The sequence below is a fragment of the Trichosurus vulpecula genome, chromosome 2 (assembly GCF_011100635.1).
Source record: "Trichosurus vulpecula isolate mTriVul1 chromosome 2, mTriVul1.pri, whole genome shotgun sequence".
Taxonomy (NCBI): Eukaryota; Metazoa; Chordata; class Mammalia; order Diprotodontia; family Phalangeridae; genus Trichosurus; species Trichosurus vulpecula.
Window position 1 is genome coordinate 250,270,368 of NC_050574.1, and position 19,746 is coordinate 250,290,113.

At 37.3% G+C, this 19,746-nt stretch overlaps 1 protein-coding gene across 5 annotated transcripts in view; it reads left to right on the forward strand.

Annotated features, from left to right (window-relative positions):
* Window positions 1–17,604, forward strand: part of NAB1 (NGFI-A binding protein 1) — a 56,253-nt gene extending 38,649 nt beyond the window's left edge. Inside the window, exons 5-8 of one of the 5 annotated variants that reach the window (XM_036744446.1) lie at window positions 3,705–3,821; window positions 10,352–10,514; window positions 13,096–13,218; window positions 15,728–17,604. In XM_036744446.1, coding sequence (XP_036600341.1) covers window positions 3,705–3,821; window positions 10,352–10,514; window positions 13,096–13,218; window positions 15,728–15,816 — 492 coding nt within the window. In that variant the 3' untranslated portion in view covers window positions 15,817–17,604. Of the gene's footprint in view, window positions 1–3,704; window positions 3,822–10,351; window positions 10,515–13,095; window positions 13,219–13,603; window positions 13,654–15,727 lie in introns of those variants that run through there. The other 4 variants (XM_036744449.1, XM_036744447.1, XM_036744448.1 and 1 more) reach the window with 4 other exon arrangements.
* The last annotated feature ends 2,142 nt before the right edge of the window (window positions 17,605–19,746 follow it).

Sequence of the window (19,746 nt, forward strand, 5' to 3'; positions counted from 1 at the left end):
CTATCTCCAAGAGAAATAGGGAACTTGGGAAGAGGGGTGGTTCAGGGGAGAGGTTCTGAGCTCTCTTTTGGACATATTGAGTTTGAGATGCTATTGGACATCCAGATGGAAATTTCCATTAGGCAGTTGGAGATATGAAACCAAAGGTCATGAGAGATGGTAAATATGGACATAGAGATTTTTGAGTCTCCTGCATAGAAATCATAATTGAATCCATGGAAACTGATGAGATCACCAAGTTAAAGAGTATATATAGCGAGAAGAGGCCCCCAAGACAGAGACTAGGGATCCATCCGTAGTTAGGAGGTCAGATATGGAGGATGATCCAATAAAGGGGGTTGAGGAATGGGCAGATGAGAGAGTATCCATGAAGAGAACATAGTCAGCAGTATCAAATACTTCAGAGGTCAAGAAAAATGAGAACTAAAAAGAGGACATTGGATTTATCAGTTAGGGAGATCATTGGTGATTTTGGAGAGAGTGGTTTCAGTTAAGCAGTAAGGTTAGGAAGCAAGACTCTAAAGGGTTGAGAAGGAAGTGGAGATAATGAGTGTAGACAACATTTTCTAAGAGTTTGGCTATGAAAGAGAGCAATACTATAAAGCGATGCTTTGATAATACAGTCAAGGGAAAGCTTTTAAGGCTAGGAAAGCCTGGGTGTGTTTATAGGGAACAGGGAAAGAACCAGGAAAAAGGGAGAGATTGAAGGTAAGAGGGAATTTTGAAGGGGCAAACTGCCAGAGGGAATGGAAGAAAATATGAGAAAGGGCAAAGGTAGAAAGGTTGGCTTTGGTAAAGAGAAGAGCCACCTCTTTATAAGAGACAAGAATAAAGGAAGAGAGAATAAGAGATGATGTCAAGGGGTTTTGAGACGTAGAGTAGGGGAAAAGAGACATTATGGCAGATAGCCTCTGTTTTCTCCTTAAACTGTAAAGTGAGGTTCTCATAAACAGGAATTAGGGATTAGGTGGTATGGGAAGCTTGAGGAGAGAAGAGGAGGTTTAGAACAACAGTTAAAGAGGGTGCAGTGATTGGAGAAGAGTAAAAGGATTGCTGCAGTGGAAGGTAACATGTATGTAACATGTATGTAATGGAGTCAGTCTAGCACTGTTCACTAGGATGAATAGAAGAAAAAGAAGAGGCAGATGGGAGAAGCAATCTAGAATTTGGGTTTGGTGTGGCATGAGCAACCCTAGGACACAGGGACAAAGGATTCAAGAATAGAAAACAATTTCAAGTTTAGCTGTTTAACTTTAGGGTCAACAAGGAAAGAAATTGAAGCTGTAGCAGGAGCAATGACTTGGATTGTCCTGAGGGGAGTAGCCATGGAAGGCACAGTGTGGATGAAGAGCAGGTTTGGAAGGAGTGTGGCATAGGGACAAATGGAATGATAACACATTATAAATGAATTTCGGAATTGTTGGTTATGAAAGTGGAAAACTCGTAAGTGATAGTGAGAAGGGAATGAGCATCGCTATGTGGCTGAGGTCCATGGGAGTTGAGTAGATTGAGGAACTGAAAGATCAGGGTATTTGGGGTAGCAGCAGTGTGTTTGTTGAAGTCCTTTAGTGTAAAGTAGGGGTTGGGGTGGAGAAAAGGAGGGTATTGGACTCCTAGAGAAGGAGAAATAATGATTTAGGAACTGGTAGATAAACTGTCACAAGGAACTGTATAGGATGATACATATATACATATATATGTGTATGTGTTTGTACATATGTGTGTGTATGTATGGATAGAGCGATTGTCCAAAGAGGAAAAGCTGTTGAATGATGGAAGCAGAGGAGGATTTGGCAGTGACAATGGCGAACAAGGAATATGCCGTATTTCCCTATACCAGTATGTTAGTAGGCACGAGAGAAAGTCTTTTCAGTAGTTGAAAGAATGGCCAAGGATACAGTGTCTTCTGAGGGGACCCAAGTCACCATGAATGTCAGAAGGTAGAAGGAGCACAAAAGGAAGGGGAATAAGATGAAGGCAAATTTGTTAATGATAGAGAGGGAAAGGCAAGGGTTTGGTTAACGATAATAACACATTTCACATGGAAGCAATTTTTACATTTCAAAACACTCATCATCGTTTTCATTTAGTCCTTCCAGCAACCCAGCAAGGTAGGGAGGGTAGGTTATTTTAGTCAGTCACTTGATCAGTAATTTATTAAGTATTTACTATGGAGCAGCTAGGTGGTATAGTGTATAGAGTGCTAGGTCTGGAGGCAGGAAGAGCCATGTTCAAATCTGGATCCAGACACTTACTAAGTCACTTAAGTGACCCTGGGCAAGTCACTTAACCTTGTTTGCCTCAGTTTCTTCATCTGTAAAATGAGCTGGAGAAGGGAATGGCAAATCACTCCAGTATCTTTGCCAAGAAAACCCCAAATGGGATTACGAAGAGTCAGACACAATTGGAAAACATCAGAACAAAATCAGTGTGTACCAGGCCTTGGGGATAAAAAGAAAGGCAAAAAATACACTCCTCATTTAAGGAATGAGGAAGACAACATGTAAACAACTACATACATACAAAGATGGGGATGGAAGTAAGTGTACCAAGAAAGGACCGCTGCAGAAGGTGGTATTTGAGCTAAATCCTGAAAAAAGCCAGGGAAGCCAGGAGGTAGAAGGTGATGAGGGAGAGAATTCCAAACATGGGGGACAGCTAGTGAGAAGACATGGAGATAAGAGATAGTGTTGTGTTTGAGGAGCAGTGAGAAGACGAGCTGGATTTCACAGTTGTGAAAATCTAAATGTAGGAGTTAGGTGTTTTGCACATTTAATGTAATCATTAATGATAGAATTTGGGCTAGAATCCACATGACTAAACTCCTGGTGTTCTTTTAGTTTACAGTATCATTGACATCTGATCTTGATATGTTTATTTTAGTGCTTTCTCCATAGCCAATTTCTTCTCATCCTGAGATGTCCATCTTTTGAGGGCCTTATTTTTTTTTTGGAAATTGTCTTTATTCCTTCCTTTTTCTTTGAATTCTTAGTGATGACTGGGTCACTTGGGAACTTATTTTTCATTTAGAAGGGACAATAGAGATCATCTGTGAGGTCATACTCTTTACTTTGCTGATAATGAAACTTTGGATTCGAGGGTAAATTGAATTAGCCAAGGTTTACCAGGTAATAAGTGATAGAGGTGAAAGAGGTGAGATTTGAACCCAAGTCCTCTGGCTCCAAATCTAGCACTCTTTCTACTGTACCCCAATGCCTTTCTACTATTCATTTATTTATTATGACTATCTCAAGTGACTTCTTTCTTTGGCATCAATCACATATATTATATATCATTCATACATTATAGCCAAACTCCACTGTAACTTCAGAAAGGCCAAGGCAAATTAATTAATTATTCTTGTAGAATTATCCTGAATGATGATGTTTCACTTAACGTGGTGGCTAATGTCTAAGGCTATTAGCCAGGTTATACCTGGGATGAAACCTGGATACTTATCGAGCTGAAATACCATACTGATGCTTAAACTTTATTGTCATCTTATTCTATTTTGTTTCTTCCAAGTTACCACTGCAACTTTAAAACCTTCAGAAATTCACTTAAGCTCTCTGTGCCCCATACATAGTGCAAGATGAAAAAACAAAACCAAGAAGTTAATGAATGAATTTTTGTGAACAGCCCTTAGATATTTTCAGGGAAAAGATGAAACATGCTGCTAACTTTGTTTGTTTTTTGGTTAATAGGATGGGTTCCCAGATTTCCAGGATACTGTGCAGACCCTTTTCCAGCAGGATGCTGTAAAAGCTCAGTTAGCATTGGCCAAAGCTAAAGGTGAAGAATTTGCAGCTCTTAATTCGCAGGTAATGGAAACCATCAGTTTGGTAGCCATTGACTTTTCCTTCCCTAGAAATGATGATTAGTAAAAAAGAAGCAACTGCGTCAGTTGATTTTGGTTTTAAAGTTTTGATGACTGAAATGATTTCTGGTTGCCTCTTAGTTTACCCTGATCCACAGCTGTATAAACAAGATAGCTATCACATTCTTTTAGTTTGGTTAAATTTATGAACTGAATCGAATCTGGCCCTACTTAAACATTCTTTGTAGTTTTGAAGATTCGAGGCTGAAGAAAGACTCCAAAGAGTCAAGCTACTGTTAGCTGTGTCAAGGCAAAACAGTCACTTGCTTTCAATGGCTGCACGCACCAAAACTTTTAAAAACCATAGAGCGATAATAGTATTATTTAAAATATCGTAAACTACTTCAGTAAACACTATGATCACACTTTAAAATTTTAAAGTGATTGTTTATTGATGAGCAAGTACTGCAACACATACACCTATATGTACCGTGCCGGTTTCTTTATCAGCTGTGTGGCAAAGTGGATGGAATGTTGGGTTTGGAGTCAGGAAGTCCTGAGTTCAAATCTTTACTCTGACCCTTACTAGCTATGTGACCTAGGTAAGTTCTTTAACTGCTTGTGCTTCAAACCATTTCCTAGGTTCATAGAATAATGGATTTGGAAGTGGAAGACCTCTTAGAGGTAATCTAGTCCAACCTTCCCATTTTGTAGGTGAGGAAAGGGAGGCCCAGAGAGGTAAAGTCACTTGCCCGGTGTCACGTAGGCAGTGACAGATGTACGATTTGAAGCCAGGACCTCTGATTCCAAATCCAAAACTCTTTCCAGTTTACCACACTGCCCCATTATGATAGGCTGAAATTTGCATTGACCAATAGAGTTTCTACACTAGGAGTCCCCCAGGTCAATGAAATCATAGATTCTTTTTGTACCTATCATACTGATGTTTATCTTACCCATACCTTTTGTTTTGACATCACATTCATTTGCAGATATATTCTTCTCCCCTTCTCCTGCCCAGAGCCTTTCCTTGCCAAAAAAAAAATATTTAAAAAGGATAAATAGTTCATTGCTAACACGACTACCACTTCTGACAACATATGCAGCGTTCCACATGCATAGTCCTCTGCCTCTCCAGTGAAAGAAAGGAGGTGCATTTTATAAACTCTTCTCTGGGGCCAACCTTGGTCATTTTAATTATATTGTATTCGGTTTTATTTTATTGTTTTTTTTTTTTCTGTTTACATCGATGTAGGCATTGTATGTATTGATTTTCTGGGTCTGTTTTCTTTTTTAGTTGTTTTTCAGTCATGTCTGACTCATCATTCTCCCATTTGGGGTTTTCTTGGCAAAGATACTGGAGTGATTTGCCATTTCCTTCTCCACCTCATTTGACAGATGAGAAAACTGTGGCAAATGGGGTTAAAGTGGCTTGCTCAGGGTCACACAGCTAGTATGTGTCTTGAGGTCACATTTGAACTCAGGATTTTGAGTCTTCCTGACTTCAGGCCTGACACTCTATCCAGTACACCACCTAGCTGCCCTGTTTTCTTTTACTCTTCCTCATTTTTTTTTTGTTTTTGGCAGGGCAACTGGGGTTAAGTGACTTGCCCAAAGTCACACAGCTAGTACATGTGTCAAGTGTCTGAGATCGAATTTGAACTCAGGTCCTCCTGACTCCAGGGCCGGTGCTCTACTCACTGTGCCACCTAGCTGCCCCAACTCTTCCTCATTTTATATCAATCTTCCATGTTTCTTGGAATTTGTCATGTTAATCATTTCTTATGGCTCAATAATATTCCATTGCATTCATGTACCATGATTTGTTTAGCCCAAAGGTACGGAACCTGCGGCCTCGAGGCCACATGTGGCCCTCAAGTCCACAAGTTTAGATTCGGGCCGAACTTGAGAACATATGTGGCCTCGAGGCCGAAAGTTCCCCTCCCCTGGTAGCTGCCCCAGAACAACGAACACCTGCTTTGTTTGTAGTGCTCTCTGCCACGAAAAAGTGTGGCTTTAAATATTTTGGAGCATATAAGACCTTCCTTTCTGTCTTTAACTTCCTTGAGGTATATGCTTAGCAGGAGGATCTCTGGGTCAAAAGGTGGGGAAATTTTAGTCATTATTTTATCTTAGCTCGTGTATTTGTTTGTCCTTCAATTACTTAGATGTTTCTAATGGAATTGACATTTCACATGGACATAATTTTGCCAAGCTGGGTTTAGAAATCAATGTATTTTATCACTATGACAATGATAAACAACCTCCATTGAAATTGTTGTTGTTGTCGTCAATTAGTTTTTTATTTTTCAAACAAGCTTATTATTTATATTTAACTTTTTAAAAAATTTTGAGTTCCAAATTCTTTTCCTCTCTCCCACCCTTCCCCAACCCGCTGAGAAGGCTAGCAATCTGATATTAACTATACGTGTGCAATCATGTAAAACATATTTCCATATTAGCCTTATCACAAAAAAAGCAAGAAAAGCAGAGAAAATTAAAAAGTATACATCAATTTTCACTCAGAGTTCATCAGTTCTTTCTCTGAAGGTGGGTAGCATTTTTCATCATGAGTTCTTCAGAATTGTCTTAGATCATTGTACTGATCAGAACAGCTAAGTCTTTCACAGTTGATCATCCTACAGTAATGCTGTTGCTGTGTACAGTGTTCTCCTGGTTCTGCTCATTTCACTTTGCATCAGTTCACATAAGTCTTCCCAGGTTTTTCTGAAACCATCCTGCTCATCATTTCTTATAGCATTATAGTATTTCATCACATTCATATACTACAACTTGTTCAGCCATGCCCCAGTTGATGGGCATCCCCTCAGTTTTCAAATCTTTGCCACCATAAAAAAAGTTGCTCTAAATATTTTTTTACATATGGAACTTTTTCCTTTTTCTTTGATCTCTTTCCTCCGTTGAAATGTTGACGGTGGGGAGGGGGGGGGGGCGCAGCTACGTGACACAGTGAGTAGAGCACCGGCCCTGGAGTCAGGAGGACCTGAGTTCAAAACTGGCCTCAAACACTTGACACACTTACTGGCTGTGTGACCTTGGGCAAGTCACTTAACTCCAATTGCCCTGCCTTCCCCCCTGAAAATAAAAGAAAAAAAGAAAATAGTTGCAAAACAATCATATAAAAATACAAAACTGTGAGTTTTAGTAGACTGTAAGTGCAATATGATTCAATAGTGAAATGTCAGCCAAAAGAGCTGATGTGACCCTAGGCTGACTTATGGGAGGTATGGAGTTCAGTACTAGTAATAGTCCTTTTGTGTTCTGCCCAGGTCAGACCACATGTGAAATACTGTGTTCTGTTCTGGACATCATATTTTAATAAAGATATTGATAAGATAGAAAGGAGGAGGGCAATCAGGATAGTGAATGACCTCAAGATATTATATAGCTAGCACACTATAAGGTTTGCAAGTGCTATATATATATGCATATATCTTATGAAGGAGGTACTGTTATTTTATCTATTTAAGACATGAGGAAACTGTGGGCTGCAAGAGGTCTAAGTGACTTGCCTGTGTTTCACATAGCTAGTTAAGTGTTGGCAGTTGGATTTGAACTCAGGTCTTTCTGATTCCAGGTCTAACATTCATATTTACCATCTAGTTGACATATCATATGAAGATCAGTTGAAGGATCTGGGGATTTCTAATCCGGAGCAGAGAAGACTTTGGGGAAAACAGGATTTTAATCTTGAAATATTTGAAGGTCTATCATGTAGAAGAGTATCATGTGACTTGTTCTACGTGGCCTCTGAGGGTGTATGTGTAAATTACGGAGAGGAAGATATAGGCTTCATTTGGGGAGAAACTTCCAAATAATTAGAACTATACATAAATAGAATGGACTGCCACAGAAGGTTATGATTTCCCCTTTCCTAGAAACCTTCAAACAAAGAGTGTATTACCACTTGTTGGTTAATAATAAGAGGATTTTTTTCAGGGATGAGTTGAATTAGATGGCCTCTGAGGGCCTATCCAGTTCTGAGATTCTGTGATTCCGATTGAAGGTTATGGGAAAATAAGTGTATGGATAGGATAGGGATAGGGACTTGGACTTGTGATTACATTGGTTAAAGGGAACTCCCAGATGTGGAAGTTCCTTCTACCAATGCAGGAAGGTTCCTTCACAATTTAGAGTATTAGAAAGTTGCCTTGACTGAACAAATCATTGTATATGATTGTAATGGAATATTATAGTGCTATAAGAAAGGACAAGCAGGATGATTTCAGAAAAACCTGGAAAGACTTACATGGACTGATACAAAGTGGAAGTGAACAGAACCAGGACAACATTGTACATAGTAACAGCAATGTCTTAAGATGATCAGCTGTGAACGACTTAGCCATTCTTAGCAATACAGTGATCCAAGACAATCCCAAAGGACTCATGATGAAAAATGCTATCCGCCTCCAAAAAAGGATTGATGGAATCTGAAAACAGAAGGAAGCTTGCTTCCTTCCTTCCTTCCTTCCTTCCTTCCTTCCTTCCTTCCTTCCTTCCTTCCTTTCCTTTCTTCCTTCCTTCCTTCTTCCCTCCCTCCCTCTCTTCCTCTTTCTTTGTTTCTTCCTTTCTTTGTTTCTTTCCTTATTCCTTCCTTCCTTCCTTTCTTTTTTTTCTTTCGTTTTGTTCAATTTTACTTCCACAAAATGACTAATAATGAAAATGTTTTACGTGATTGTACATGTATAACCTATATCATATTGTTTGTTGTCTTAGGACAGGGGGAAAGGAGGGAGGAAGGGATAGAATTCAGAACTTAAAACTTTTTTAAAAATGTTAAAAATAGTTTTTACTAATGGGAGGGGGGATAAAATATTATTTTTAAAAAGTTTCCCAAAGCACTTAGAGGTAATTGATTTGCCCAGGGTCACATGGCCATTATGTATCAGAGGAAGAACTTGACCCCAGGTCTTCTTGACTCAAAGGCCAGCTTTCTACCTATTGTGCCACACTGCCTCCAGGTAGATGGATATATACACGTTTGGAGTGTATGTTTTTCCCTTTGAGTTACTTATTAGTTTTATATTTTTATACTTGTGATACAGGTAGCAAGAAAAATGATTGCTTTCCATTTTTGAAGTTTTCTTAGTGCCTTGTGTAATTGTGCTAGCTATATAATATCTTGAGGTCATTCACTATCCTGATTGCCCTCCTCCTTTCTATCTTATCAATATCTTTATTAAAATATGATGTCCAGAACAGAACACAGTATTTCACATGTGGTCTGACCTGGGCAGAACACAAAAGGACTATTACTAGTACTGAACTCCATACCTCCCATAAGTCATTCAGTAATTTCCAGAGAAAAATTAGAAAACTCTGCAATACTTTCAACTGTGTATTTTCTGTATTGAAAACCAAGACTTTTATTTCATTCTCAGCACATCATTTACAAACATTATATCACACATACCACTGTTTCATTTAATTTCAATATCTTAGGTAAATTCCTATTAGGTTGATTTTAACTATTTCCTCCTCAGCAAAACATTAAAGATAAATCACCGGGAACATAATTCATGAAGCTTCAGTCTGTATTTATTTATGACAGTGCAGGAGGAAGAGCTGAAGAAGCATTTGGAAAAATGATTGTGTGTACTAGCAAGCTAACTACATGTTTTACCTTGCTATGGGAAGCAGGATGTTTTGGTAGGATTTGAAATCAGAAGTTTTAGGTTTGGGTCCCAGCTCTGCCATCTCAAGCTGTTTGACTTTGGGCAAATAATTTAACCTCTCTGAACAATTCAATTCAGCAAGCATTTATTGAGTGCCTGCTACGTACCAGACACTGTGCTAAGCACTCACTCTCTTCCTCTGCAGAAATTATATGCCGCCTACTTAACAGGGTTGTTGTGAGGATCCAATGAGCTAGATTGTAAACTGCGAGGTGTTCTTTAGATCAGAACTATTATTAGTTTTTAGGGAAATGCTTCAGGCCTGCTCTGCTGCATAAAAAAAGTGAATATCCTCTGGCAGTGTGGAAGGTGTTCGGCATCATTCTGTATTGTTTAATTTCTGTGAGAGGTAAATTGGGCTGATTTTTGCAGATGGAAGTTTTACACCTTTTCTCTCTATAGCCATAATGTCCTCCTCTATTTTCAGAATCTGTGTAGTATCCCAAAATAAAGATGCCAGGATATCGCCCTCTGTGTTGGAAGAAGTTCCTAACAGATGCTGCTGTTTCATTTAGATTTCTTAGGAAAAGAATCTTTAAAGGGGCTAAGTAGCTTGTACCACAATCCCCAAGACCTTTCGCTTTTCAGTGGAAAGAGGAATCCTTTTTATAGACCTTAGAAGACAGCTTGGTTGCCAAAAATCCATTTGGTGTGTTGTAGCATGATAATATAGGCATGCATGCATATTTATGGAGCGTGTGTATGATATATGAAAGTGTGAACTTATTTTAATGAATGCAAAATATATTTGCTTTGGAGTCTTAAATTGGCACCTTCAAACCTTTCAAGAGTCTGATCTAGACAGTTTTAGTCACTGATTTTATTTTTGCTTTATTAGCAGCCTGAAAAGGTGATGGCAAAACAGATGGAGTTCCTTTGCACCCAAGCTGGTTATGAGAGACTACAACATGCCGAAAGGCGATTGTCTGCGGGGCTTTACCGGCAGAGCTCGGAGGAGCACAGTCCGAATGGCTTAATAGCAGATAATTCTGACGGACAAGGTAGAGGATTACAGCCAGGAGTAATTATGAATTTCAAAGACAAGCAGACCAGAATATTATTTATGTTTGTCTTATTTTCCAAATGGTGTCTTTAGAGGTTTTACTTAAGATTATTTTTCATAAATTGTTCCATTTTTACAAAGACAAAGAAAAAGCTGCTTAATAAAGGCCTGGTGTTTAGGTTTTTAGGATTCACTTATCTATTGATATGAAAATTTTCTTTCTTTCCTTTGATATTCTTCAACTTTATCTGACACACATATGATTGACATGGATCTTGTAAAATGTGTGGGTGGGAAAGGGAGACTTAATTAATGGAATAAGAATAAATGAGAGGGCTTGTTTCCCCCAAAGATTTGTTGGCCAGGGTGAATGCCCATTTTTCTAAGAAGGACTGAAAGACAGTATTACTTAGACTTAAAAAAAAAAAAAGAGCCAACAGTGAAACCTGCTGGGTGTTGGTTGGTGTTTTAATTTCTTATGGTGGCTGTTTCCGTAGCAGTATGACCTGTCTGTTAGAGTGGACAAATGTAAAGGCCAAATCAGGTTTTATTCAGTGACACATGAAATTACTTATCCTCTGAAAATATGATCTACATAGTTTATACTACTTCATATTTTAAAGATTCGTAATTTTCATCTGTTTGGGTTCCCCCTCCAGTGATGTGATCATAGCCTCTTTAGACCTGATAAATGGTCATCACCAATGGCTGTTAGACACAGAAAAAAATTATAACCCTGTGGCCAGGCTAGCCTTTAAGAATCTAGAGTCTATATACACCCCACCATGAGGCATCAGAGTAGGACACTGTTTTTCTTTTTCTCAAAAAGAAATTTAAGTGTGGGATTTGGGGGGTAGAGTGTAAAGTAGTGGAGTTGGGAGAAGTGTCTCATGTTTGTATTTATGTTTCTGTACTACATTTCTCTGTCCTTTCCCTGAAAAGATTCAGAGCCATTGTCATATCTTTGTGAGTCTGCTATAGTTGTTTTAGTCCAACAAGCAGCTTCTTCTTATCTAAGACCATGTTTTTTGGGTTTTTTTAAGACCATGCTTTCTTAGCTGCATTTCCAAACTAAGAAACAAAACACTACATGTTATAGGAAGAGGGTTTGGCCATTATATGTGGAAGGAAAGAAATTCTTTTCTATTTCTTGTAGATTACAAAAGGATTTTCATCGAATGCTCACTGTGCTTCTCTTTTCTGTCACGGGCTTAATATTAATAAATATGTAATGAAGAATTGAGAATTTAGGAATCGGTATGAAGTCAGAGACCTGAATATTTCAGTGGCCGTAACCAGAGATTATTTTCCTTGAGAACTGTTAATTTTAGACCTAACAGGTTTGCTTTTAAAATGAATGAGTAGTCTTAAATTAAACATACTTACATAGCTTCCAACTTAGTATATCTGTAGAGAGAATCCCAGAATAAAAGATAGCAGCATGTGGAGGTCATGTGTAGCCAAATGAAAAGAATCCCTTTTATAATGAGGTTAAGGAATAGTGTGGGAAAGAACTTTCATTGCTGATGTAAAGCATCTATTCAGACGCTAAAAATAAAGCTTCAGTTTTTGTGGATAGTCTGTTGGCACCTCTGGAAGAAAAAAATCAGTAAAGAAAAAATGTAGTATTATGAATTGCAAATGTGTTTTGATTTATGGGAGTATATAATTTGGAATGTACCATTTTTCAATCGTATCTCTGGACTCTCATTCTCTTATGCACATTCTTGTGGTCTCTCTCTGTAACAAACTGGTATCTTTTAAAACTGCATTTGGCTTGAAGCCACTTGCAGTATTTTGCAATACACTGAAAATTAGGACACCTTTTTGAGAAGAGCTACAAGAAAATGCCTTAAGTAGGAATTTTTTTTTTTAAATATGAAGTGGTAATAAGGATTGGGAATCACAATTTTTATCTCATTTGTTGTGAATTTTGTTAAAAACTTAATAATTTGTAGCACATGGAACAGAATTGTACTCCTCAAAATTTAGTAAAATCCTGCAGAAGAGGCAATTTGGTCAAGCAAAAAGAATCAGAGGGCTTGAGATTGAATCTTGGCCCTGCTACTTATAGAGAAGATCTTTCACTTAATTTCTGTGGACCTGTTTCCTCACCTTTTACGTGGTGTTGGTGGTGATGATGATGATGTTGGATTGTTGTTATACATTTGTTTTAGTTATGTCCACCTCTCTGTGACCCCATTTGGGGGTTTTCTTGGCAGAGATACTGGAGTAGTTTGCCATTTCCTTCTCCAGCTCATTTTATAGATGAGGAAACTGAGGCAAACTTAACTGAGGGTTAATTGACGTGCCCAGGGTCACACAGCGAGTAAGTATCTGAGGCCAGATTTGAACTCAGATACTCCTGACTCTAGGGTTGCCACTCTACCCACTCCACCACCTACCTGCCTAGTGTTGGACTAGTGGCCTCTAAATTTGAAGTTATTTATGCTCCATGAACTTGATTTTCCCCCCCTTTTAAACAATTATGATTTTTCCTTAACCATTCTTAAAACTCTTTTTTTTAATGTAAAGTGTCCTAGTTTTGTCTAACATAATTTTTAATGTATTTTTTCCAGTAGCAGAAAGACCCTTGAATCTCCGAATGTCCAGTTTACAAAATAGACAGCCTCCACATTTTGTTATGGATGGGGAGCTGAGCAGACTTTATTCCAGTAATGAGGCCAAGTCTCAGCCATCAGGTGAGAATACAGGGTATGAGGAGAAAGAACTTCACTTATCTCTAACTTTTAAAAAAAATCATAACCAGAATTGTGTCTCAAAATATCCCTCGATTATTTTGCTAGGTTTTTTTTTTCTGGAAATCTGTCGAGTATAATAGAACATATCATCACATATTGGCATTTCCAAATTAAGGGCACACATATAGCAGAGACAAGATTTTGGACATGATAGTTTACAGTTTTTATGTGTTGGTACAGCTGCTCTCTAGTGATGGTTACATACATAGATAGGTTAACCTTTAATTTCATTATTTTTAATGTCCTATCTTTAGAAGCAGTAGTAGAAAGAGAGCAGATCTTAGAGTCAGGAAGTCAGGCATTAAAAAATCACTTAAACTTTCAGAGCCCCTGATGATATTCTCTATATACTAAATTGCTGAAATGGTGCTGACTTGCATTGAGAGGGAATGGTTAACCTGGAGCTCCTTATGTTGATGAAATCACTGAGCCAGTCAAAAGTAAGTCATCCTGCTTATGTGGATGGTAACTTCAAAGTGATATGGAATTGACTACATTTACGTATGTGTCCGTATGTTAAGAAAACTCAGTATACAAGAATTTGAACTTCCCAAGCAGATTAATGAAAAGGGGATATTCATAGTATCAAAATTTATTTAATTAACAACTGCTAATTAATGCTAGTACACTTAAGTGTTTGTTTGTATATCAGAGTTTACTGACCATTTAGTGAGGAGAAACACAATAAAAGCTTAAAATAGCTGTTGAAACCACTGCTAATTGAAAATCCATCAGAAAAAGAGAATGCATCTAGTTAAATTGCAAATTGAATTTTAGGTCAACTGGCCTACTCCAACACTGTAATATCACAGATGAGGAAACTGAGGTACAGAGAAATCATAACATGGCGATTATAATGTGACTTAATGAGGGGATGGGAATAAATTAAGAGTTATGCCTAACTTGTCAGGAAGATACGTATTCCTTAAGCTAAGTACACCCATATGATGTGCTGTTGGTAGTCGATATTAAGAGAGGTTAGCCATTCACTTTCAGTACATACTGCTGTAAGCAGATGTCAGCAAGGCAGAAAGCCCTACTTAATTCTGTATGCGGTGATTTCTGTTCATAATTTTTTCTTGACTTTTTTGCGGGGAGAAGGGAAGCAAGTCACTTAATAAGAGTCTGGGAATGCCATAAAGAAATTGGGGAGCTTAAAACTCTCTCCTGGTTACCCTCATGGATTGTACCACATTTAAAAATGATATTGCTTTTTTTAAAGGACTTCTTTTTTTTTTTCTTCTTAACGTTTTGCCCTAATTCCCATTCTGTGAAAAGCTTTCTAACTAGGAACAGTTCACATATCTTTGGTTAGGTATGTCTTGCATCCACATAGATACATACTTCTGTATTTGTTGCGTAGTCATCATTGTACTAAGGGGTTGATGGAGAACAAAGCAGAGCAGTTACCGATGGGTCGGGAAGCCCTCGTATATTTCAGTAAAGTGAGTTCTGTGATTTTACGGTAGCTACTCATTTCTGCTAGGATTTCTAGGATACTTGGTAAGCCAAAACAAAAATAGCATTAAGTACTAAATTAAAGATTTCATTCTCTCTTTGTGTAAAATGTGAAGTGTATCATATATATATATATATATATTAATTTTTCCATTGAATCCTTCTTTGTTAGGTTTACTTTTTAATTAGCAAAGGCAGGAGAGGCCTTCTTCCTTTGTTCTAGATCCCTCACCTTCATGTTGTGTATTTAGGAAAATCTTTTAAATATTCCTGTATTTCATTGGGCAAAAGATTTTTGTCTCACAGTATTTTCAACCTTTCACATATGTTTTTGACCAGAAACTTTATGTAGCTGTATATTACCATTCAGTTTTCTTATGTCTTGTATTTTTTTTAAAAAGAAAATAGCCTGTTAGAGAAGTAGGTTAGAGACCATGGGTTAGAGAGACAGCATAATGGATTGGGTAGAACATTGAAGTTGGAGTCAGGCTGACCTAGGTTCAAATGCCACCTCTTACACTCTCTACCTTTGTAGCCTTGGGCAAATTACTGAACTTTCTTTCTGAACCTTAGTTTGTTCATCTGTAAAGTGGGGATACCTCCCCCTGCAGGGTGATGGTGATGCTCCTGTGGGATAGTGCATATAAAATGTGAGAGGTAGGGTGGTACGGTGGGAAGAGGGAGGCAGAATTTGGGATTAGAGGATTTGGAGGGAAATTCTACCTCTGCTCCTTTTTTGCCTTGGTGCCCTTGGGCAAAGACGCTTAATCTTTCTGGTCCTAAGTTTCCACATCTGTAGAATGAAGGGTATTAGGCTTGACCTAAATCAATGATCCATTGAACTTTAAAATGCCGTATAAACAACTGTTATTGAATTGTATTTTTCACAACAATCCTAATATAAGCATTTTTCCTAAAATCTGTGTATATATTGTATAATTCCTCGATCCCAGTACTTATAACATCTTTCTTTGTTTCCATTTTGTTGCAGAAAGCCTTGGGATTTTAAAAGATTTTCCTCACTCAGCTTTTAACTTAGAAAGGAAAGTCATAAAAACAGAGCCTGAAGATACAAGATAGCCATGATTCTCCCACTGTACCTTGGAAAAAAAATGGCATCAGATCTGAGGATAAAGCTACAATACAAAAACAAGCCTTAATAACCAATGTTGCCTCATTCAAGTCAAACAGATTTCATAGCCAAAGCTTAAGGACTGGTACATTAGTCTGTGGAAACTGAGTGGGGAGGGTGGGGGGAGAAGGGATAGCAAAAACATCACAATCTAGAACAGTAATATCGGTAAATACACATTCCTGTATAAGTTGTTTCATTATGTGGGGAAGCTTACAAGTTAATATTGTAGGCATCCATTATTTAAGAATGTAAAATGTATTTGTATAACTTATAAAAGTAAACTCTAGGTGTTGAGACATGTATTCAGTCCAGTAGATGTGGATACAGTTTATTTTACTTGAAATTTCAATGTCTACTTTAAATGTATCTAGCATAAATATGATTGTTATACATCAGAATTAAGAAATCTATGGGATTATAGGAAAGAAAGCTAATTAAAGTGATAGGTAAACAGCAAGTTTACTTTATTTGGGAAAATGGAAAACAAGTACTTCATATTTTAATGAAGGAAGTTCGAGTGGCTATTACCTTTGATAAAGCCGAGCTTGTTTTAGAGGAGATATATATGTATATATATATATGACATTTATTAATGTAATGTCATTCTACCAGTTTTGTCAGTGTACTTTTAAATATTAATCAAGTACTAGGGAAAAGCCAGAAACATCAATGTGGTGGCTGCCATATGGACGTGACCTACAACATTGGCCTTTGCATAGCATAACCATTAAGGCATTAAAAAAAAAAGATTGGAATATCTTCCTTGGACAGAAAACTTGAGACAGATAGACTGATGTGCAAATGGCCTGGTTTCAGTATGGATGTTTCAGAGCACTAATGTGGATCACAGAAGGAGTTCGTCCAGAAGGTGATAAAGATGTGATGGCTAATGGCCAAATCCATATACCATTACTGAAATAACTTTCCTCTGTATCTTGAAATCTTTCTCTGCCTGCAGAGGTGGACGTGAAAGACTAGATTCCAATAGGAGGTGCCCTCCTGCCCAAATGATGCTATGTTTTTACCAATCACTGGACACACTGTGCAGACATTCTTTTCTACATGTGCTTTTATTTGATACCTGTATTTGTTATTTATTTTGCAGTTAGTTTTTGATACGCCTTTCATCTCTTCAAATGCTTTTTATTTTTCCTGAAAGTAATAATAGCTTGAATGCATTTCTGTTTTTAATTTCCACTGTTTAATGTAAGACTTTTGGCATGCATATATATGTATGTATATAAATATGCATACGTATATATATAGCATATTCACATGCTTAGAACATATATCTGCCTATCTACTTAAGAATAAGAATTTCACATTTGAATCCTTTCCCCATGATAAAATGCAAATGGGGCTTTTTGCCAAAACATACTTTCCCTATTGGTTTGAGAGGCAGTAACAAGGACATGGGTAAAAGACAGATCTTCATGCTTGTTACAGAGTAACTCAACCCTTGGTGGAGAACGTGACGCATCCCGTGAAATGCACCTTTTCTGTCTCTAGTTCAGTTCTGCATTGTAGATATGGAACAATTACTCAGTCATCATGTATGTCATACTAAAATTTGTCATCCCAGTGTTAAATGAGGTGTCTGCACTGTAGTCCCTGATCACTGTAAATGTGTATAATTGTTTTATCACTTTTGGTTTGTGGAACAGCTTTATAGTGGAAACACCAGTCAACAACTTTTCTATTATTAAAAGGTGGTTTTTCCTCCCTAAATGGTTCATTGTACTGTACGTAGTGTTTTGACCATTGGCCAAGCTTTTTATGTGTGCTTCAACTTTGTTGCTAGTTTAAGGTTGAAGATGTGATTGTCTTTGTTCACTGTTTGTGGAAATAGTATAAGTAGGATTTAAATAGAATGTTTCTTCAGTTTTTAATATTAGCCATAGCACTGGTTAGTATCTGAGTAGTTTCATGAAACGTTTCACGTATTCTAATATGTTTTGAGAGATTTTGTGAGGTTACAAAAAGAAAACAACAAACCTGAATATTAATGTTCAAGTTTATAGACAGTAAGCAACAGAATTTTTTTAAAGATGCAGTAATCTTCCCTCTAATATTTGTCACAGTGCCTGTGACCAAAAGATGTGCACGGACCAAAAGACTTCATCTTTGAATACATAGATATGTATGATGGGTCAGCATCGTTTGCTGATCTTTTGAGTAATGATGAGGGGAACACCTCACAAGAAAAATTTCAGTAAAATATAATTTTTATTTTGTAAACACTAATGTATTAAATTTGCTATACATTAAAGCATATAATATATATTTTTATTTGAACTGTAAATATGATTCAGTTGTCTTAGCAAGTTCACTATGTTGTAGAATATTTCCTCCAAACAAATTCCACTGGTTACTTCAGTATCACAATTCAAGAGAGTAGTGCCCCAGTATATGATGCTTTACCATGTGAAGTTTGTAGCTCTGTGACTTATTGAGCCTGTCCACTGATGAAGAGAATGAGGATGGCCAGGAGCACATTTGCTTCCTGTGGTAGTTTAAGACATTTCATTTATTTCTAGCTTTTAAGACAAACTAAATATTTTTTACCAAATGGCCTTTCCAACTCCTAGTTATCTGTTTAACATCTATTATTCCAAGCAGTAAGTTTCCTAGTATCTAGAGATTGATTCCTTAAAAAAAAAAATTCAGTAGACTTCATGTTTCCTAATACAAGCCTTTGCTGACCATGGATTTTCAGTAAATTCTGTTTTTATGTCTCTTTGCTGCTAGACTGATTTCAGTCAAGATTTCATTTAAACACTGAACCTAGGTCTTCAGAAATGAATCATTCCATTAAGGCACTCCTGGAATGAACTAGCAGCCCTGTTCACTAAAGGATACAGATTCATTAAGTAGGAAATAGCTAAAGTTAGTAAGAATTTGGCAAACATTTGGTATTTACAACAGCTTGAAGCATATGACCAAAGATGGTAGCTGCCGCTTAACTAAAGATCAGGGTATGTCCCACCTGTGCATGTGAGAAATTTAGGAAATCTGTTTCATTTAAAGTTTATCAACTTATGGGCATCTGATTAAAGTGATCTTCATTATTACTGAAATTTTTTGAAGTGTCAAAAAGTAGAATACTATATTCCAAAAAGCTTTTTTAATGTATTAATTTTTAAACCAAACCTTTTACCATTTACTCATTTAGTGGATTTATAAGATTGCCACCGGTTCACAAGGGGGAAGGGGCAAAGCTAAGAATTTTAAAGGCCTTGCCTCTGCCAGAGCCTTTTTTGGATGTACTGTAGAGTAACAAAGCATTTCAACCCTCTCATCTTCTCTTAGTCTTTTTTGCTCGTTCTTACCTGACCTCTAAAAGAAGGGAGGTGGGACAGAGAATAAATACTAATTAGCTTAGATGATTTACATTTAAAATATTCACCCCAAAATATTGAAAATTGAGTCTTCTGCCAAACATGACAAATAAACGTTTCCTTTAACCAAGAATGAAGATATTTTGTTGCATTTGCATTAAAAAAATTTTTTTTCCCCTTCATTTCAATTCATGTGAATAATGTACATGTTGAAGAGGCCAGTATGGTGCAGTGGAGAGAGTGCTAAATGTTAGAGGGCCTCAGTCCTTGGACAATTATTTAACCCCCTGGGCCTGTTTACTTATCTGTAAAGTGAAGTGGTTGCACCAGTGTGGTCCTTGAGGCCCCTTCCAACTTGAAGATGATGGTTCTATGAACCTTTCACTTTCATTTTAGTCTCCATGTATGAAGAATTTCTTGTTGCCATCCTTCCTTTTCCTGCTTATTTTCCCTCTAGGTACTATTCAGTAAGGGAATGCCTAGTCCTTGGTGCCTTTGTACTTGATAAGTTTTCATGCTTCAGTAAGCATCGAAAAA